We start from the raw sequence: 23,531 nt of genomic DNA on the forward strand, positions 1-23,531 counted from the left end.
CCCAAAATATTATTTTTCTGAGCCACTAATATGAATTCAATTACAATTACATTAGAAAAAGTAAGAAAAGACAAACAACTAACACATTTTTTTTTCAAAAGTTTATTAATAAGGAAACAAAATGGATGAACAAATGCCATTTGTTATGACAAGCATTATGGATAAAAAATAAGTACACAGATCATTACTAGGTCTAATACTACAAAGATTTAGAAAGGGGTCTATAAAGACGTAATTGAGGCTCAGGATTTTTGTTTAATGACTACTCTTCTTTCCATTCTTAAAGAAATTTTAGAACGGCTTTCAGCATTTTCACACTTAATTAAACAGAAGTTGCATTACATATTTGCTTTTTATCAAAGAGCAAAGAGAAATCAACTATATGTATTTTATTAAGAAAATTGGGGTTATGTTGCAAATGGGCACTTTATGTCTCATAAATTTGTCCTCGCAATCATACAGCTTCAAAAAAAAGAAAATGATGAAATTATTAAAGACCAATCATTTCCCCCAACAAGACAGAAACCGCTTAATATGGGTAAAAGAAACATACATGTTTATTATGGCACTTAGACAAAGCAGTAAAGCTGGAAAAAAATTGATTGATTGGTTTCTCTGCTTTCAAGAAAGAAAATTGACAACTACGATATAGCTTTTATTTCTTACATCCATGTATATTCTAAAACTAGGGAGAGTTTCACAAAATTCACAGATGAAATGTGCGAATCACGATTTCAAGAACATTTTGGACTGCATACATCCCTAACCTAATGTTTTTTGCCTGATAAAGCACTTCCTTGCCTCATGTTAATTTATCTGATTCTTTACAGATAGAGCAGATAAAGATTTATGTCATTCTCTTATTACAACAAAATCAGATCAGGGCTCTGTAACATAAGCCTAGTGATATATCATGGGATTGATTTTTATGACTAATCATTGAAATTAATCATAGAAATATGCTTTCTATCAATCGCTAAGCTCTATATTGTAGAGTCCACCATATTACATGCAGCTAGTTGGAATCATTGAACTGACTGTTACTGTGGTAACTGTCAGAGACCTGCGCTGGTCATTAAATGCCCATCCGATCTATTTCAGTAGCTGAAAACAGCTTTCAGTGAAAAATTACTTTACATTTCATGATATCCCCCCCCCCTGGTTTGATGCTAATCTTCTTTGCAGGTAAAGTGAACATACTGTACACTGTCTGCCCTATTAAGACTAGGATTAAAGCCTTATCATTTTTGCTCCATACTTCAATCTGTAAACAAATTTGCTTAATTTTTTACCCCATCCTATATTGACATTGACCTAACTACTCAAAGTAATTCTTTACCACAGGTCAATTTTCATCCTTCAATTTTGCAGACTTGTGCAAGAATAATCCCTAAAATACACCCTAAAAATATGCTTTGAGATTCATTTTAATTTAATTTCTAATCAGTCAAGTGGACTGACCTCTTTTAATCCGAGTCCATGTCCATGTCTACATTCTGTATGTCTGCATCTGCGTCATAGCCTTTCCCCTTCCCTTCCCCACCGGCATCACCCTCTTCCTTATCACTGTTAAACCCCTTCTCTTCCTCATCATAATCCCGTTTCACCTTAGAAGGTTTGCCACTCTTGGAGGGATCCTCATCCTTGCTCTTTCTCTCGGAGGATCTGTCCCTCTCCTTGTCCTTCTCCTTCTCTCTCTCCTTGTCCTTGTCTTTGTCCTTCTTGTGCTTGCGGCTGCTACTGCTGCGCTCCTTGCTGCGACTACGACGGTTCTTCTTCTCCTTCTTATGCCTGAAGACAGAGGGGAAGGTAAAATGAGATAGAACAGTGTTGTATTGTTGAGGTGAAATGGAAAATGCAGTTCATTATACATGTAGTTTGGTCATAAAATCTACACTATTGCAAACTATTGGGAAAACCATATGAAGGGTTAAATGAATCAATTGATGTCCATTTGATTGATGAAAATACTCCTCTCATTGGCCTTGGAGATTTGCAATTTTAACGACTTTTCCACTTGTGCTACAATACAGAAATGCACCACATCAAATACTGACTTTGCCTTAAAAATATTGACATCTACTGCCTGCATTAATGACCAGCAAAATGGTCAAATTTTATAGTTTGGTATGCTTCTGTGATGTTTTTCTTCCTGCTTGGCTGAACAGGAGACTCAAAGCCTGGCACACACTACACGATTCGACAGCAATCCATTATTTGACAAATTTGCAAAAGCATTTGATACAGGAATGTCCCAACCTGTATCGATCAAAGTTCTAAATGCGAATGGTGATATGAATATCAAAATAAAAATTCCAGGCTATTGCGAGCCTTCTTTTGGGAATAAAAGTGAATTTAATTCCAATATTAGCAAGTTTGCCATGGGCTATGATTTGAAGCCCATTTGGCCTTTACTAGCATTAATATTGGCCTTTTAATAAATATTACTAGTCAGACCGATCAGTGAAATATGTACTAACACATCAATTTGATTGGGAACTTCAATAAAGATGATGTATATTAATATAGACATCTTAACTCACTTTCTTGGAGGTGACCTTGAGCCCGATCTTGACCTTCTCTTGGGAGGTGATATTGACCTGCTTGGAGAATGGCGTCGCCGGATGGGAATCGGTGACCTGGATCTGCTGCGTCTTTTGGACCGGATCGGTGGGGATCTAGTACGACTACGTCGACGTGGGGGAGGTGGAGGGGACCTACTGGGGCTTCGGCGTCGGCGAATAGGTGAATGAGAGCGACTGCGGTCACTGTATGAGAGGATAGATCAAGGAACTTTTTATAATAATCATTAAACCTACAGAAATGGGAGAGCACAATGATGTAACTCAAACAACACTGAATTAAAATAACATACGATTGTGATTTATATTCATCATCATCATCAAAACTATGAGCAATGTCTGCGGTCAGGGAACTACTTCTCACAAATCTTTTTACAAATTTTTCCAGTGGTTTCTGTTTTTCTATAATACACATAATTTGTCATCCTTGCACATAATTTAAAGCTAAATGATAGTAGTTGCAGTAATACACTAATTTCATGAGAAAGTCTGTAAACCAAGGTTAATTATGACTATATTATCGTGGATCTAGATCTGGTACTTTACATAAATTGAACTTTGTGAAATCATAAAATCTAAGCTGAAATACGATCACACTGAAGATCGCCAACACAGATAGGCACACGTGGGACAATGTATTATTATTGCTGGAATAAAGACCCGACGGAAGTGACCGAATCCGCGCTTATTTTGCTCATTTCTCAGTAATTACACAATTTCTTCCAGAATCCTTTGGCACGTATTTTTTATTCATACAGACACTTGGGTGGTCATTATATTAGATTATGTAAAAAGTCATTTTGAGATCGTTACCAGAACTGGAATTTATCTTTAAACAATCTTTTTGTGCTGAGAAAATGAATAAATTGAAGTTAATAATGACTCACCGGCTCTTGCTCCTGCTTCGACGTCGAGAGCTGTAGCTTCTGGGAGGAGTCCTTGATTTAGGTCTGCGTCTATCCCTGGATTAATTAAAGGATAATCCCAAAGAATGAACAAGGATGGGGTTTTGTTATGAATGCTCCAAGCAAATCATCACAAGCAGTGATATTAAAATAATTAAAAAAATACACAATCAGCATACTAAACAGAAAGTCAACAATGAAAACAAATGAACAACACTTGAAAGATAATGGCACAATAGAATCTAAATGAAAATTCACAGGAAATAAACCACAATCTCTTTTTTTTATTACTCCAAGCCGAGTACTGATGTGGAAAATTATGTTAAAAGTATCAAACATTCCATCTGAATTTAGATTGGATGTAAATGTTTTCCTGAATAAGCAGGAAAAGCACAAATTGCCAAACAAGAGGCAAACAAAGGAATCACATAAATATCAATGAATTTGTATTTTCTGAGCAACAGGAAAAACAAAATGTCTTAATTCAGTTGAATGTAGTCACATCATTCTCATGATGAATCAGAGATTTAAGGACATTTGGAAGCCAAATAAAACCCCATTCTAGGTTCGCAATGTGTAAATTGTTCCTAACCATCAGAGAGCTGACGGGACCTGAAAAAGCAATAAACTTGTATTGTTGCAATGAATAGCAGATTTAGCTCTGTAATGATTGATAGATGCATCATGGAGTAGCAGTTACAAATTTTGTCTTTTTATCAAAGGGTGGTGTGGTCATATCCTACTCTAGGTGTTGGTTTCTTTCAACTTCATTCATTGATAATGTGTTTACATTCAACCCAGGTGTAGTCAATGAGTTCATGCTAAGGTTTGTATCTAATCTGCTTGAGTGCCAATAATGGCAGCTCAACTTAGCCGGGATAATAATATCATGCACCGAAAGTCCATGTAAGTGTAAGGCCTAAATAGGCCAAAAGATTATGCAGCATTCTCTTATAGTAATACCCAGTACTCAAAATTTATTTACCTTGACCTTGAGCGTCTATCTCTGCTCTTTGACCTTGACCTTCTACGTCTTGGTGGTGGTGACCTTGTCCGTGACCTTCGTCTCCGGGGAGGTGTCCGTGATCGTCTAGGAGGTGTTCTTGATCTCCTTCTCCGTGGGGATCGTGATCGCCGTCGAGGGGGAGGTGTCCACGAACGCGACCGCCGTCTAGAGTGGGAACGACGGGGAGACCGTGAACGGGAACGTCTCCTAGAGCGAGATCGTGATCTTCTTCGTCGGCTGGGTGATGGGCTTCGTTTCTTGTCTTTCTTTTCATCCTTCTCCTCAGCTGCCACAACAGCTACACGAGAGATTGGGGAATAAAGAGAAACTCCATTTTAAATAATGTCATAATAAAAGTTATCTCATGATAGTAGATTTTCTGCGTGATTTCTTTTGTGGAGCAATCATCAACAAACCATTGATATAACAATATTTAAGCCACCCCCCAGACTATACAACCACTATATGAAAAGTGATTTTACTATTCAACAAACTGCAATATCAAATCTAAGCATTTTGACTCATTTATAAATCAACATTTTGACTTTTTCTTAAGTCTTAACATCATGTCAACCCTCAAAAGGACTTGGCTATTTCTATTTGAGACATATTAAGGACGGGGGGCATCATTGCCCCCCCCCCCCTCTGATCTCGGCCGCAGTTGGCAAGATCGCGCCGAAATTTGGCAGGCACATTCTTTATGGCATAAACTACAAGCCAGCATAAAAAAATGCTGAAAATAATCATTTTTTTTATTTTGAATAAAATATACAATAGTGGAAACCATTATTTGCACATTTAACACCCTATTTCACTTAAATTTTTCTCTTTTTTTTCCAGATGTCATCTTTGTAAACTAATTCAAAGGTTTCCACAAAGAAAAATTGCGAAAACCAATTTTTTTCCTTATGTATTTCTTTTTTTTTCAAAGGAAATTATTACAGCTATATTAAACCCTGAATTAATTAAGCTGACCAATTAGAAAGAAACTTAATCATTCTTTCGTGAATTTCGTCCCCCATAGACTGCACACAAAGTATAAAAATGAGCCATTTTCGGCATGAAATTGTTTCGTAAAAAGTCACATATTGTTGTGATGCTATACCTGTATGTCGCGAATTTGGTCTCAAAAGTTGAGCGAGACTCAAAGAAAAGTCATAAAATTTTGCGGGGCTACCTTTTTGCCTTTAGGAAATATTGTGCAAAGCATTGAGGGGGCCATGATGGCCCCCAGTCCTATTAGGGTTAAGCAGGGCCGCAAGGGAACAGTTTTTATTTTTTGAAATAGAAGTGGCCACCATGGGTGAAATATGACTCAAATATTTAAGGATTTGGGCAAGTTTAAACTTTCATCTGGAAAACATGCTACATGTAGTTGACTTACAAAATAAGTGATTACAAGTTACATCTATCACCTACAGTTTCAGAACATATGAAGCTGTCTTTTTTTCTCTCTAAGAAGGCTTATGAAGCCTAATTTTCATTTCATTATCCCTAAAGTGAGACTAATTTGGGATGAGTGTAGTAGTACAAGAACACTGGTGATTTATTTCCAAAATCACATCACTGGGATAGCACAATGTGAAGCTGATTTTGATCACAATATTCCACTGCAATCAATAAGCCACAGTGACACCAACAATACCGACTCTCAAACAATTCATGGGTATTTGAAATAAAGCAATAGCTTTGAGTGGTCTTGAGTCAGCTTTGTTCACTTTGGCATTCCTTTAATGGGCAGATGTAAAATGCTAATGTGGCAATTAATCGAAACTGAAGACATTATCTTTTCCAGCAGTATGGACACATGCAAATGCCTGTGTCAAAAAATAGCTTTCTTGAAGCCATTACCCTCAATTTCTACATAATAAGAACGGGTCATTTCCAAAAGTTTGTTTCTTTTAAAAATCAACTATACTGTGCTCAACTACATGTACATTTATTTATCATTATTGCAATGATACTCATAGTATTGAAGTATAAGTGTACATGTGTTTTGGCACTTGATACAGATTGCATTTTTTACCTTTCACTTTGTCTTTTACTTCAGGTTGTAATGCTGAAAAGAAAGAGAACGTGATAAATTCCACCTGCCCAAAATATTATTCTTCACACGTAAAATGCGCATATTTAAGCACAATGATATTCAGACATTTTGTACACAGCCTAAAAGGTACATGTAAGTTATGTAAAGACCGTATTCTGATTGAATGTCTCACTTTAACATTTTTAATAAATTTTCATGTGCAAATTATGTAAGTGCATACATGTTACCTTTTTTTCTTAACTTAGGGTCAGTGATAGCTTGTTATTCAAGTGGAGAAGGGGGGGGAAAAAATAAGAAGAGGAAGATAGAAAGGAGAGGAAGGGAGAAGAAAAGCAAGAGAAAGAGAGCAGTGAAACAGAGGGGAAATGGGAAGAATGGACATGGAACCACCATCATTATCACCAACATCATTCTTTTAGTTTGGACTCTAAATGTAAGTGAATAATTACCTGGATCGATAGCTGCTTGGATGAGTGCCTGGGCATCTCTAACTTGTTTCATGGTCTCTGCCAACTCTCTCTGGATAGCTTCTTGAGTCTTACCAGGGGGCTTCACGATCGCATTGTTGGAATGGTTAATCCTACAAACAGATAAGAATCAAACACTGGTGAAATAAATCAAAGAAAACCCCACAACTTGATAAGCCATAAACTGAGATAAAAAAACAAAAGTCCTTTTGAGAAACAAACTGAATGCCAATATAACAGCAAAGTGGCATATGTTGCAGTGCACAATGAATGTCATATTACCCGGTGGCTGTATTTTCTATGATTGATATATATACTCTCATGTACATCATCAAGTGATTTTTAAAAATATCCTTTTTGGAATCGGTTGTTGAATATTTAGTTTTCAAATGAAGAAGTGTTTAATTTAGCAGAAGAAGTGCCTCACAATGCCTTCTAAACATATGAAAAGCATGGCAAAAAGAATAGGAGATTGGGAGGGTCCGTGTGAAATCAATCTTAAGGCAAAATATCTAAAGTATATAACACAAGCCCTTTTTTTCTAGGTCCCTAAAGGAGCGATCTCATATTGTCATTTTAGATCTTTTTCACAACAGTTTGTAGCTGAAGTTGGATGCAATCAGACCTATAAATCATAGAGTTTGTCTAATTCATTTTAAGTGGGTTACACCAAGTTTTGCACTTTCTCTTGATTTGCACTTCCCTAACAAAGCAATATGCACCATGTTATAACCAGTTGAAAACGAAATGGCCAAACTCTGTAATAAAGGGCTCTGATGATATCTTACTTCAGAGGGGAAACCGCTGTGAACCAACATCTAAAACAGTGATGTGTGATTGCCCCTTCAAAAAGCAAGGTAATAAAACCAACATTTTTTTTTTTTACTTACTTGATTGGGCGTCCGGCAAACATCACTCCATTGTGAGTGAGTGCCTTTGCCACAGAGGCCTGGTCTGTGAACTCTACAAAAGCAAACCTTGTTGGTTGGGTCTCATCTCCGGCCATTCGCACATACTTAACCTCTCCGACTTGCTGGAAGAAGGTCAACAGCTGCTCGGCCAGGACGGTCTGAAGTTGTTAGAGTGGAAAAAATGTGGATCATCAACTTAAGAATGTTATTAAAATAAGGGTTGCATAGTCAGCTCTTGCATTATGAACTGGGTCTACTACAAATGCAGAATCATATCAATAATGAAGTTGTAAAACCGCAAATTACATTCATCATTATGAAAAAAAAAAATTTAATATGAAGAGAAAAACAACGGAAATGAACATTTCCATTACGACATGGTTTTAATCCTGAAATACTACATTGTGCGTATCATGACCAAAGAAGGGGCAGATTCAAGCAACTGATCAATCTCATAACGATACACTATGTTCAGTTTAGTAGTCATCTGTGTCTTCTTGTTATTACAGTGTGATGAAGGCTAGTACATGTACACCATCACAGTGGCAAACCATACAGCAATTTTGGTTTGAGTCAAATTTTTCATTTACCAGGAAATCACACACACTGCACTATTATGATATCATCAGTAATTTCTCTCACTTTTGGTCCCCTTTCCTATTAAGGCCATCGCACATCTTACGACCCGGCTGGTCTACGACTGGCTTGCAACTGAGTGGGGGAGATGTGACGTCACAGATCTTGTCCAGCTTGAGAGTCGCAGGCCGGTTTAAGACAAATTGCAAGGAAAATTGTAAGGATTTGGCATATATTGAATCCTTACAACTGGATTGCAAGCTCAGTCCAACATCCAGCTAATCAGAAAGCAGAGTTGTGATGCGTACATTATACGCAACTCGCATACGTGTTATTCTCTCAGTTGCTATGGCAAAAAGCGCATGCTTGAGTAGCAGACAGCAGGGCAGTTAGATCGCAAGGTGTGCGGTGTCGAGGCTTATGACCTTCCTTGCGATTCATCCCCCCTTACTCGGTCGCAGACAAGTTGGGTCGTGAGGTGTACGGTGGCCTTAAATCAGGGATGCAAATCAATTATTTGTGACTAGGAATAAGAAGCCAAAACACACCTTTAAAACGGAAGGTTGTCAGGGTCTGAAATAAAACAAGAAGCCAGAGGACTGGCACCTCTGTTATTATAATACTCACAGCTGAATCCAAATTGCCGACATATATGGTCCTCCTTATCTCCTCAACCTTTGATGGGTCTACGTTGTTAAGTGGTGGTGGCTGTGGTACTCCCAAGGCAGAGAAACTATCACTAAGGAGAGAGAGATTATCCCCAGCTCCAACAGCAGCGGCAGCAGCCAGGGCCGCAGGTGGCTGAATGGTCAACAAAAATCAGAGGAAATCAAATTTAATTCACATCCCTAAACTGAATCTTCAATAAAGATTGTAATTTAATCCGTTGAATTTTCACCCAGTCGTCTCATACATTCCATTCCATGGAAATATCTTGGCTTGCGATATATGTGTATTTTACCTGTATTTATTGTTTGAATTCAACATAAAAAATATGTAAAACACAACTTACGAAAGGTGATATTTCTTGGTCAATGGTGGGTATTATGTACACAATCATTTGGCAACTACATAAACATGTGTTGTGTTCTATTTCTCTATTATTTAAGTGCAATATAAATTTCATATTAGGGTAAGTATTTATGTAAGTATTGTATTGTTATTGTAAGTATTTATTCAATACTACATGTACTAACACGTCAGTTTGAAATAAATACATTGTATGTACGTTGGAACTACCCCTTATCGACCACCTAATCTTCTAAGCATCGTATCTGCGAAAATATTCACCAATTTTACCCAGTTTTCGTCTCATTTGTGCAGAAAATTGAGCAGATCAGATTTCCATGTTTCGCTCGGCGACTCCGATTCAATCCGCGTATATATCGACGAACAACGAATGCGACGATTTTACATTTGCTCATTTGCAGCCGTCTTTTGAAACCGACCACCAGCGATACACTAAGTTTACGGTCGATTCTTGTCGCGGTGGCGAAATATTTTTATTCTTTCAAATCAGTTACATGACGTCAACATGCTAAATGATCGCCTCACTACTTCCACTGCGATCTCCGGCGCATGATTCGACGATTGACGACGGATATTTGTTCTAAAGCCGTTTCCTATCGTATTTCTTGGTTTTTCAGCGGGGATTGGGTTGAGTCAATACAATTTTGATTAATTCTACTAGATTTCTACTTTTTGTTGCTTCTTTTTTTTCGTAAAATCGATTTTTACCGTTTCTATGGACACTGCGCCTACTCTCCCGCGCGTATCGTTTGTAATACGCAACAACTTTAACGCGCGCAAGGTGGTCGGTTTCAAAAGAGGTGGTCGATATGTGGTAGTCTCACCATACATGTACGCAGAGACAATATATTGTATGAATACATGCAACAGTATTACATCAAACAATAAAAATAAACTTTGGTGGAAGTATGAAATTGACACCGAAACATTGCACAAGTTTACCTGAGTGATTTGTGACATGAGAGGCTGGGGTGGGGTGGGTAGGAGTCCAGCCCCACTAGCTGCTGCAGCAGTTGATGCTGTAGTATTGGGTACCAGACTAGGTATAGATCCCCCAAGGCCACCGGTTAGACTAGCCACCATCTGCAGTGCCTTGCTCTCCTCTGGCATTGAACCTACAATGGGTGGAAAAAAGAAATGGTGGCACACTTTAAAATCAAGAATCTACTGCAGTAATACATTAGTATTTAGTGAATTATAATTGAAATTATTAATACAATAACTAATAATATGTCCATTCAAATACATGTAGCGCAATTACTATGGGCATGTACATGTACTCAACTGCGCATTGATACTTGGTATCATATTATTACCCCGGCTGTAGCTGAGCCGCCATATTAATTGGCGCTAAAGCGTTCAAGGAATAAATCCTATCGGGTACCTGATTCACCTCACCTGGGTCGAGTGCGGCACAATGTGGATAAATTTCTTGCAGAAGGAAATTACGCCATGGCTGGGATTCGAACCCACGACCCTCTGTTTCAGAGTCTGAAGACTAATCCACTTGGCTACAACGCTCCAACGCTAGTTGTAATAAATCACAATTATTACAGGGCAAGTCCAAGAAAAGGTCACCCAAGAAGGCAAAATTTCATCTTTAATTTAAGAAGTTATCTTTGGTGGGGTAAGAAAGCCCAAATGTTGAATTTTAAAATTTCATTAAGAAAAATTTGATAATATGCATATTTATGCTAATTTGGGGCACCTAATTTGCATAATTGGTAAAATGGGTGTTACGTATGGGACAATTATAAAAACTCATAGAAAATGAAAAGAAAACTTGTGAGATTTAGTCATAGGTGGGACATGGACCCCCTAACATCTTATTACTTTTTTGGGGAAAAAAGTGGTGTCATCTAATTAATTATGCAAATTAGGTCTTGTCCAAGGATGGAATGTCCCATACGTAACATTTTGAGGACGTTTTTTAAAGTTATTTCTCATAATAGAATATTTGTATTGTTGCATCTCTGGGAAGTTCTAATTTATAAAGTATGAAAATGTTATACCCAAAAAAGTTTCAAAAATAGAGTTCACCTTTTAATTAAAAGTTAACTAAAAAATTGTTACGTATGGGACAACATGTTACGTATGGGACATTTACACACAATGTCAATGGGGAGATTTGTGTACAAAGTGAATGGAGAAAAACAAATTTCAAGAGTGCTCTAAAAAGTGATTATTTACCTTTTCTTTAGTTTTTAAAGACTGATTTGTTATGAATACTGATTAATGAAAGCAATTGAAACAAAAAATTTGTGAAAATGGAAAAATATGAAAGAACTAAAAACAAAAGAAATACATAAGAAATTCATGAAACCATGAAAAACAAGAAAAAAAAAGGTTGAAATGGCTAATTTCCTCTTCAGTCATATCAAATATGTCTCATAGAACATTTTAAAAGACTGAAACTCTTTTGTTATTTCCATATTTTAAATTATTTCAATTTTTTGAATTATGGGGAAAATTGTGTACGTTCTCTATGGGGACAAAATGTCCCATACGTAACTGTCCCATACGTAACATGTCATTAATTTCTTTAATTAGAGTCTGTAATTAGAGGGATTTCGCTTATGACATGAAACTTGCCTTAGATATACTAGAGTATTGTGACTTTTATCACAGTAAGTTACAAGTTGTCAAATGAAATACTTTCAGAGAATTCTCAACTTGAAAAAAATGTTTCAAAAATTGTCTTTTTTCTGCGTCCCATACGTAACAGCCCATCTTTTCCCTCTAAAAGGTCAAGGTCAAGGTCAAATGTCACCATTTTTTGCATGATTATTCTTTTCCTAGATGTCTACCATCATGAGGGTATTCAATCTAATCAACGTCATTTAACACTATTTTTCAGGTCATTAAAGCCTCTGAAATGTCCCATATGTAACGCGCACAAATTCTTGGACTTGCCCCACAACAAAAAGGGGGATTATTCAATTTATAAAACATGCCTACAGATGGCATGACTAGATTTTGAGGAATAGGGGTGAAACACATACCCAGTATGCCAGAGGTTATTTGATAGGATGAAAAATGTACAATCTTTCTTGCAAAACTGAGCTACCACTTGTATTATGGCAGTTAATTTCATTGATTTTCTTTCATACATACCACAGAAAAAATAATTAAAACATACCACTTGTAGTAACTCAGTATATTAATGAACAATTTGGCAGTTAATTTCATTGATTTTCCTTTATACATACCACATGAAAAAATATAAGAATTACAATTACATGTACATTAATGATTTCATCTAGTGATACCTATCCTAGTTTTATTTTCTTGTCAGATTTTTGAGGAGGGAATCACAATTCTATATTTTGGAACCACAGAAATGTATAAATTAAACATGTTTGCAAAATGGTCTGATAAATCCTTTGACTTTAAGGTGATTATTTGAACGAAAGGTTGACTCAATAGGCAGAGTTTACTATATTTCATACCTTCAGCAAATGGTGAAACTTGCAGAGGCCTATCTATAAAGACCGTGTTGGTCAGGTGTTGGGCCATCCCAACACTGGTTGGATCTTCGAACAGAATAAAACATATTCTGGCGGTTACCGGCAGGACAGAGTCTCTGTAAAATTGAAGAGAAAAAAATGTGATGAAACTGAAAGGTAAACTGAAAGGTAAAATGTAAGCCCTACCATAAATCAGCTTTATTGGTGCTTATCAATTCTATTTTCGTATTCAGCCGGAATCAAGTTTTGGCATTATTTTGAGTTTATTTACGTTTCAAACATGACAATATTCAACAAACGGCAATCTTGTATTTTAGGGGTCTAAATTATTTTAGGTTAGTAACTTCAGGCAACAGCTCCACGACCGTTAACGGTAGTTCAGTAGTGCGTAGGTACGTGCCGTTAATGCCATTATTATAGGACTACTAGTAATACAGCTACACGCCTATGTAGTAGATGTAAAGTTGTATTTACCGATGGGGTATCAATCATGCGATATATAGGGGCCGGGGGGGGGGGGGGTGGTTTACCCATAAGTTCTCAGATGTACCCCCTATTGAAGTATTATGCCCCAAATAATAAAACCCCCTAAAACCAAGGCGTGCTGCATGGCATTATATTTTTTCATTGCGTACCCCCCGGCCATTACTAGTCCCGGGTCATGTGACACCCCGACGGCTTTAGGTATACCGTTATTCTATTTCTATTCTACCCCCCCGCCCCTATATATCGCATGATACCCCATTGGTAAATACAACTTTACACCTACTACATTAACCCAGGGAGCGCCGGCCCCAGAGATGCCAAGTTAAAAAAAATGTTATGCGTGAGATTTTCATGATTCGGCGTCTCTGCGCGCGCGTGGCCAGTACTTACACTCATACGTTGCGAAAAGACGCGCGCGCATGATATCGATCCACTACCAAACCATGCGATGCACGCACACGATTCATCGTATCACGTACTAGCTGTGCGCCGACTGCACTCTCGATTCGTCTCGCGTGCCGGGCTAGACGCGAAGGCGGTCGGCCAGTCGTATAATCTAGCGAATAATGCTACTTTTTCTCTTTTTTTTTTCTGTTGGGTCCCGATGCGTGAGAAAAATGGGTGCCATGCGTGAGATTGTGAGACAGACCCTGAATGCGTGAGTCTCACGCACAATGCGTGAGACTTGGTAGCTCTGCGGCCCGCGTAGCGGTCCGGCGCCCAGGAGCTCATGTATTGACCCATACTCACGGGACAAGGGTAGATTATGGACGGTCAAAATATCTAGCAAGATAAATTATGCACTTACCACGATTATATGGATGAAGGTCTAACGAGTGGCAGTTTTCCTGACATCTGGGCACAGGCTGGAACCTCAAAAAACGAAAAGTTCTCTCCTTCTACCCCCGTTTCGATAGGCCATTTTGTTACAATTCATAACAAAAATGGCCGATCGAGACGGGGGTAGAAGGAGAAACTTTTCGTTTTTTAGAGGTTCCAGTCTGTGCCCAGATGTCAGAAAAACTGCCACTCGTTAGACCATCATCCATATAATCGTGGTAAGTGCATAATTTCTGTTTTCATAATTTATCTTGCTAGATATTTTGACCATAATCTACCCTTGTCCCGTGAGTATGGTCAATTACACGGTAAGCTCCTGGGCTCCCGCGTGTGACCATACTCACGGGACAAGGGTAGATTATGGTCAAAATATCTAGCAAGATAACTTATGAAAACAGAAAACGTAGCGGGCGGGAGTTCCCTGGTTACATAGGCGTGTAGGACCTAGCTGTATATTACTAGTAGTCCTATAATAATGGCATTCACGGCCGGCCATACCCGGCACATATGTACGCTCGTGCACTACTGAACTACCGTTAACACAGCAGTCGTGGAGCTGTTGTCTGAAGTTAGCAACCTAGATCTAAATTAATTTAGCCACCTACAGAGCTACCAAGTCTCTACATAGGCGTGTAGGACCTAGCTGTATATTACTAGTAGTAGTCCTATAATAATGGCATTCACGGCCGGCCATACCCGGCACATATGTACGCTCGTGCACTACTGAACTACCGTTAACACAGCAGTCGTGGAGCTGTTGTCTGAAGTTAGCAACCTAGATCTAAATTAATTTAGCCACCTACAGTCTACAGAGCTACCAAGTCTCTACATAGGCGTGTAGGACCTAGCTGTATATTACTAGTAGTCCTATAATAATGGCATACACGGCCGGCCATACCCGGCACATATGTACGCTCGTGCACTACTGAACTACCGTTAACACAGCAGTCGTGGAGCTGTTGTCTGAAGTTAGCAACCTAGATCTAAATTGATTTAGCCACCTACAGAGCTACCAAGTCTCACGCATTATGCGTGAGACTCAAGCATTTTGGACTCTTGTCGTGCTTGTTCATCCCCTCAAATCTCTGTCTCACGCAACTATCACAGCCTATCCCCATATACATTGTACACAACGTCTGTGATCTCACTCAGATTCACAGAAAATCTCACGCATAGCTGGTCTTTGAACTTGGCATCTCTGCACCTAAATTCATACACAGGATTGCCCAACAAACATTGAATTTTGAAATTCATCATGTTCATTTTGTGATTCTTTTAAATTTTTTATATCATATATGTTTAAATATTGCAGAAAAGCAACTTTACATGCAATGATGCAAATTGTGGGAAGCAAAGATATTCCTTATAATCATGTTAGAATTAAAATGAGCACAGTAGCAGTGCCATAAACTCAGCTGCATAAAACCTGCATTGCAGCAGTGGACTCACTCTTTTGGAAAAAGTCGAATGTCTTCAATCTTGCCGAGAAAGCTGAAAAGGGACCGCACTTGATCCAACGTCTTGATGCAGTTGATGAAACATTATTCACTTGGGCAACTTTGGTCACCACCATTTTGAGCCTTTTTCAACAATAACCAAAGGCCGGAAAAGGTAGTTCTGTGAATATAATAAACGTCAATAAAGGGTCATTTTAGCAGAGATCGAGAAAGAGATACGTTAACCAAACGTGGGATTACAAACAATGACCGCGTGTGAACGTAGAGGTCGCGTAAACATCCGTCGAAACTAATCGTCGGACGGTCAGAGAAAACGGGAGGGGGGGGGGGGGGTATGGGCGTGTGCATGCAATGCATAACTGAAAAAAAAGTCCTTGTTAGAACAGCATTGCGGAATGTCGATAGTTCAGGAACGTGACCTTCATCAGATTTTGACACACGGGTACTTTTGGCGGAGTTGTTGCAGGCTTAAGCCGGACCGTCGAGATTTGTGAAGAGGCAACAGCTACATGCAGCCTATCTTAGTAGTAACAATTTTTTATTATTTATTTATTTCATTTATTTATTTATTTATTCATTTGTCTATTCATTTATTTATTGTTATCTATCTATATATATATATATATACATATATATATATATATATATTTTTTTTTTTTTGGGGGGGGGTTGTTTGTTTAACAGGGGCCACAGAACGATCTAAAAGGGTTGGGGCTGGGCTCACCCTGCAAAAAGAAAAAACACAATCAGATGGTAATTTTTTTTTCGTTTTTGTACACGGTTTGAAAAAAAAGTGTGCAGGGGGATTAAAAACGTCCTTAAGAATAAACTCTAATGTTAAAAAGTCATGAAAATGTGTTTCAAAATATCTAAACCAAGGCTATTTTGAAAAATAATGTTTCCAAAGTGTATTAGAAACATATTTATTTTGACGTTTTTGTGAGTATCATTACAACATTCTTAGAGAAACGCTGTAGCATTTTACTGACATCTTTAAAATATTATATCTTGGATGTAAAAAAATGAAAAAGTAGTTAGAACAGATGACAATAGCATCAAACGAACTTGATTTTTTTTGTTTTTTGTTTTTAATTCATAATATTTTAAATACGTGTTATCATTAATGTATTATCATTTCTCATGTTACCTTGACTGGATCTCTAGGAAGAACAGAGCCATTATATCAATGACTGAATAGAGTGATCCATCCGTATATTTTTTATGTGCATGTTTATATAGTAATATCATTTCTTGTGCAATGTATTTATTGTGATTTTTATACGGTAAATAAAACCAAACCAAAATGAAGCTATTTTCAAATAAACGCTTTGAAAATTGTTTACCTAATATTTTTTAAAACGTTACTGAAATGAATTTTAAACATATTTCCCGATGTTTTTAAGATATGATTTTTACTCTTTTTTTTAGAAACTTATTATATTTTACCAACATTTTTATAAAGGTATATATCTGATGAAAAACTAACATCTTAAAATGTTGTTAAAATATCAGAACAATAACATCAACCGTTATGGAAGCGTAATAAAAATATGTTGTTTTTTGTAATAGTTCAACAATACATAAACAAAACTATTCCAAATATTTGCCCAAAATATTTCAAAATGTATGAGAATCATCCTTACTTTAGTGTCTTTATAATACACTTTTAACATTTTTAAAACTTTACTATCATCTTATGGGATCTAACGATATTTGTAAAGGTTGTTGAAACATTAAAGCGATAACATCACACATTCTTAAATTTCACTAAAAAGGAGAAAAATATTGTGTAATACATACATTTTGATAAAAATCGTTCATATCATTTTATACACTCTGTGAAAAACTTAAAAAATATGTTGTTAGAATATGATGATTATAAAAAAAAACATTCTCGAAAGGTCATTATAATATGTTTCTCAAATGTTTAAAAAAAAAATTAAAACTCTATAAGAAACAAAATTATTTAACTTTTTAAATATTATTTTAACCTTGTTTTACGAAAACACCACTTATAATGTCATGCATTGGATGTGACACTATAACAACAAAAGATCTCTAAGGATTATGAAAATATGTTGTTAAAAGAATAAACATTTTTGAAAAAGAAATTGTTTTGTAATGTTTCCCAAAGTGCTAATGAAATGTACAACAAAGTAACATCGTTATTTTGATGCTTTTATGATATCATAATTGTTGTCAGAAACAAAATACTTTTCTATAACATCTCTATAATATTACGATAAATGAATTTGATATAAAAATACCATTTTAAAACATTATCAAAAATTTAATGATATTATTAAAGGTTGTAGAAAAATTATGAAAATATACTCTCAAAATATTTTAGCTAAAATAATATTCTTTTCCCCAAACATTAGCAAACATATTTTTTCCCCAAAATTAGCAAAAATCTAATTAAAACACATTTATAATACCATATTAGTGGGATTTTTCGGAAATGAAACACTTCTAAAATGTTATCAGAATATTACTTCTATGACGTTCTAGAAAGGTAACGAGAAAGAATTTAAACGATATTACAATGAAAACCATCTTAAATATATATATCTTTTTACGTTTTTCAAAACCCGGGCCCGTATTTTGAAGTCGGGTTTAACTTAAACTCAGGTTTAAAGTTGTGGTTTAAGTATGGATAGCCAATTGTTACATAAATCACTAACAGTAGAGATATACATATATAATTCGGCTCAATTGGCTCTCAAATCATTCACAATTGTCTAGGAAGTATAAATAAACGATTGTCTTCATGTGCACCATCGATGAATCAGGAATGAGCACATTAAACATAAGAAACATGCAACTTAATAAAAATTGGATACTTTTGGCTTCCCATACTTACACCACAACTTTAAACCTGAGTTTAGGTTAAACCTGACTTCAGAATACGGGCCTATATATACATAAGAAGACTATAGCATCGTCATTTTTAATGCGATTATGATGCCTTTTTTCCCCATATACCTCAACCATTTCATAAAAATATATATCCTGGAGAGAACGGTGAGGGAGACAGCCAGACAGGCCGTGGGTAGGCCATTTCCAATGCAAATCATCGCAATAAAACATATCAGCATCATCTCTCTCCTAATTAGAGTTTGACATTGGTCTTGTCAAATCACGGTCCATAAAACCACTTAACATATCTATCAATCACGATTAGCCTCCAGCAAGCTTCTCATATTATCCATTAAACCCGGTTATTAACAATTATCTTACGTCTTAATGCCACATCATCGCTCGTTTTTGTTAATCATATCCACATGAATGAGAGGACTTGTTGAATAACGTAAATGTGCCATCATATTAGGGTATATTAATCAGAGCTACATTAGGCAGTGTTAGGGGTTGGTATTCTTAGCTGAAAAAATCCATTCTTTTTTCAATAATGAAAGCAGAGAGAGGAGGGGGGGGGGGGGATGTTGCATCGTATTAGCGCACACATATCATACTCTACACATTAAATTTGTCTTGTTTACGGTCTTACCACTTTGCCCCTGGATTTATGCAATATAGCCGTGGGCCTATATCATTCATATAGGCGGTGCCAAATAAAGTTGGACCGACTGCATCCAATGACACACCCTTGGTCTGTCGAATAACCATTAAATGTGACTGTATGTGACTGATGGGCGTTTGATATGAATGAAAGTTCTCAAGATTCATTTTTAGTACATGTTGATCTACTCTTTTGCTTTCGGAAAATGACCATTCCACAAAATTTATCGGTATAACGATTATCTTAAAATAATCATACTCACAATTTCGCAAATCTGAAAGGTAGATAGTCAGACATCAATCATTGATTCGTCTGTGTCATTAACTTAATGTCGAAGATGATAATTATGTTGAAAGTTCGAGATGTTTAGAATATCTGATCAGCAATCAAGTCGTGAATACCGGAGGCAATTTCCCGACAAATATCCGACCCAATGATATTGGCATAATACTGCCCCCACAAGCTGTGCTCTATAATTCAATAATTCTAAGCCCATAATTAAAAAATCACCGGATTTAATCTGATTTGTCCTATATTTCTGTTATTATCACGGGATATGATCACTTAATTAGAGGAAATCGTTCTTATCATTATTTCTGTCTGATCAAACACCCTTATGTTGTCCGCATATTGCTGATAATAATTCTCTTTTCGAAGTTCACGGCTGTATTTAAGTGGGACAAAAAGGTGCGAGCATCCTAGTTTTCCAAGTACTAAACAATTTTGAAAGATTTAGAAATAATATGAGACAGTGACTGGTCTCAACTCGGCTAGAGAGAAGGAAAGTTGACCGGCGAGATTAAGACCGGAGAGATGAGGAGCCCTCAGTGCCCCCCTCTCGTACGCCAAATTGTTGAAAAACTCCCGGGGCTGTTCATAAAGCTGTTCGTAAGTTGAAAGCGACTTTATAAGAATGACTGGTGTCATATTTTACGCGCTAAATAATCAGCAATGAACATTTAAAGGTAAATAATTATGATTTACCCATTGGCGGCGGAAGCCAAAAATTTTAGGAGGGGACAACCAAAAAATTTTTGACAAGCAAAAAAAAAAAAAAAAAAAAAGGTCATCAACAACAAATTTAGGGGGGGGGACTGTCCCCCCTCCTCAAATCTAGGGGGGGGGGGACACGTCCCCCCCGCTTCCGCCGCCTGTGGATTTACCACAAGAAAGGATCACCAGTTGTTCTTAAATTCACCCCTCCTGTTTATAAAATATTAGACCTTATCTAAATTTAAAGTAATGGGAAATCCACTTATTTTTTTCTTTTGTTTATGTGTCGCTTTATTGGCACGCCTCGTATTAAGTATTGCGTTTTGGAGAATATTTTTGAGAATAAATCAACGCTGACAATCTAGTAAATTCATTTTGCCATTGTCAGACAAGTTTTTAGTTTGTTGTTTTAAATTGAAATATGTATTTTTATTTAAATATTGGTTTAGGGATAATTCTAAATAGATATTTTGTTCATGTGCTTCTTCAGCATCATCATCATAGTCATCAGCAATTTCATCATCATCACAATCATTAACGCAATTATATATCATCATCACAAACATCATTACCACCACCATCATCACTCTTTACGGCGCTACCACCACTGCCAGTTCCACCACCAGCAGCATCAACATCCTCTTCGTCATATCATCATCATCATCATCATCACCACCATCATCATCTTCATCATCACCATCATCATCATCATCATCATCATCTTCATCATCATCATCATCATCATCACCATCATCATCTTCATCATCATCATCATCATCATCATCATCATCATCATCATCATCATCATCATCGCCATCATCATTTTCATCTTCATCATCATCATCACCATCATCATCATCATCATCATCACCATCATCATCATCATCACCATCATCATCTTCATCATCATCACCATCATCATCACCATCATCATCATCATCACCATCATCATCTTCATCATCATCATCATCATCACCACCATCATCATCTTCATCATCATCATCACCATCATCATCTTCATCATCATCATCATCATCACCACCATCATCATCTTCATCATCATCATCATCATCATCACCACCATCATCATCTTCATCATCATCACTACCACCACCATCATCATGATGATAATCATGATGACGATGATCTTCATGATCATGATCATCATCATCATCATGATCATGATCATATCTTCATCATCATCATCATCACTAGAACCACCAACATCATCGAAACAATCACCATCATCACAACAATCACAAACACAATCACTATATTGATCACTACCACCCCTACCACCCCATGTTATCATTTTCGTGCTTATCTTTATCAACTTCATCCTTATCATTATCGTCTACTGTCGTCATCTTTTTCATCATCACTTTAAGCTGGAAAACAAAATAATGGAATTGTCCCCTAGACCATACAGCAACAATTACATCAACAAAAAGGAAGCAGAATGCAGTTCTTAAAATAGAAATGTTAAATATATTTTACAACTCGTTCCGTATTAGACTACGCCTGGGATACAGTCGCATTGAAACAGATACAATTCTTTTTGCACGTTTTCACGTAAAATTTGTGCAGTTTTGTTGTACATCAGAGACGTGTGAGGACGGTATGCATGCCTGTTTAAGAGCCAGTAATTTTGAATATTTAACTTATTAGGATGTCTATTCACTGATACACCAACAAAATTAAGCAAAGCGTTTCATGAAGCTTGTCAAACAAATTAATATAAATCTTTCTAGAAATTCTTTCTAATTTGAAATGATTTGAAATACCCAAAGGACCATCGCATTTTTTTTTTTCACCACACAAAATAAAACCCCCCATCATCTGCGGGCCCGTGAAAACTGATTATTTACCTGACTCAGATACAAATCAAGACATACTTTCTCCTCATTGATCATGTTGATGGCATGATTGCAAAGTGCAAAAGTCGATATGAAACTGTAAATAATGAGCTTTATGTACAGAAATCACGGTTAATTTCAAATTGTAAATTGCATTGATATACACAATATTGTTAATCCAGATTTTGATCGAATTCAACACATCTAAAAAATTGCAATGTACCACATCATTGAGGTAATGTACAGACCTTGAAAGGATCTAATTAGATAGTTAAATGGAATTTCCAGAGACCCACAAAATTCTCCTTGAAGTGCAGATTTCACGTGAGCCGCGAACAATGTCGAAACGTGTAGCTAGGGTTGCACCAAAAGCGAATCCCCCCGAATAAATTCGGACTGATTCTGCCCGAATATGGCCCGATTCGGATGAATTCGGTAAATTCGGAAACTATTTGTCTCTGATTCGGGGAGGTTTGGGGCACAAGCCCACCCCCATTCTTCATGACGCAGAAGGCGCCGCTAAACACAAAAGGGGGGGGGGTGGAAAAAAGGGAAAAGGCAAGGGAAAAAAGTGCGAGAGAGAAAGAGAGAAAGGAAATGGAGCAATATAAAAGAGAAAGGGAAAAAGAAATAGAAAGTTATTGTGATAAAATAAAGTAAAAAATATTTCGAAAACATGTGCCACCGGCCAAGACTTACAATGGGTCCCGCTTGATTCTAACATCGATGTCGGGGGGGGGGGGGTAATTTTCCGGGGGATAAATTATTGTCCAGGGTGTAATTGTCCTTTCGGATGGATGTCCTAGGGGTAAATGACCTCGGGAGTAACCATACTCTGGGAATTGTCAGGGGGAGGGATTGTCCTCGGGCCAAGACTTATAATGGCTCCCGCTTGATTCTTACATCGATGCCGGGGGGGGGGGGGGTAGTTTCCGGGGGTGATTTTCCTTCGGGATAGTTGTCCGAGGGGTAATTGTTTTGGGATAATTGTCCCGCGTGTAATCGTCCTCTGGGGTAATTGTCCTAGGGGTAAATGATCTCGGGGGTAACCATACTCGGGAAATTGTCCTCGGGGTGATTGTCCATTGTCCGGGGGTAATTGTCCGGGGGGGGGGGGTAGTTGTCCTCAGTAAGAAATTGTCCGGGGAAATTATCATCCGAGGGTGATTGTCCAGGGAGTAATTGTCCTAGAACCACGGTGATACATGTATGAATTTTATTTAACAGAAATTTTAAACGATTTTTTTTTGAACGAGCATCCTCAAATTAACGTTACTTGATGATCGCAAAAAATAATAAAAATATCATCTCCAACTATCAACAGACTGTTACAGAACGATGCAATATGTAATTAATCAAACTTGCACATTATCATTTACCAAACGTGTT

General features: G+C 37.1%; 1 protein-coding gene across 1 annotated transcript; it reads right to left on the reverse strand.

Moving 5' to 3' along the window:
• Positions 1 to 263: 263 nt before the first annotated feature.
• Positions 264 to 16,010, reverse strand: LOC121423695 (splicing regulatory glutamine/lysine-rich protein 1-like). Its single transcript, XM_041619121.1, is given in 12 exon segments — positions 264 to 1,791; positions 2,544 to 2,768; positions 3,470 to 3,544; positions 4,473 to 4,791; positions 6,520 to 6,552; positions 6,990 to 7,120; positions 7,898 to 8,076; positions 9,122 to 9,295; positions 10,466 to 10,638; positions 12,973 to 13,106; positions 15,766 to 15,836; positions 15,839 to 16,010. Coding segments are annotated over 12 exon segments (1,890 nt in total). The 5' UTR covers positions 15,890 to 16,010; the 3' UTR covers positions 264 to 1,466.
• Between the last annotated feature and the right edge of the window lie 7,521 nt (positions 16,011 to 23,531).

The sequence above is a fragment of the Lytechinus variegatus genome, chromosome 11 (genome assembly GCF_018143015.1).
Source record: "Lytechinus variegatus isolate NC3 chromosome 11, Lvar_3.0, whole genome shotgun sequence".
Lineage (NCBI taxonomy): Eukaryota > Metazoa > Echinodermata > Echinoidea > Temnopleuroida > Toxopneustidae > Lytechinus > Lytechinus variegatus.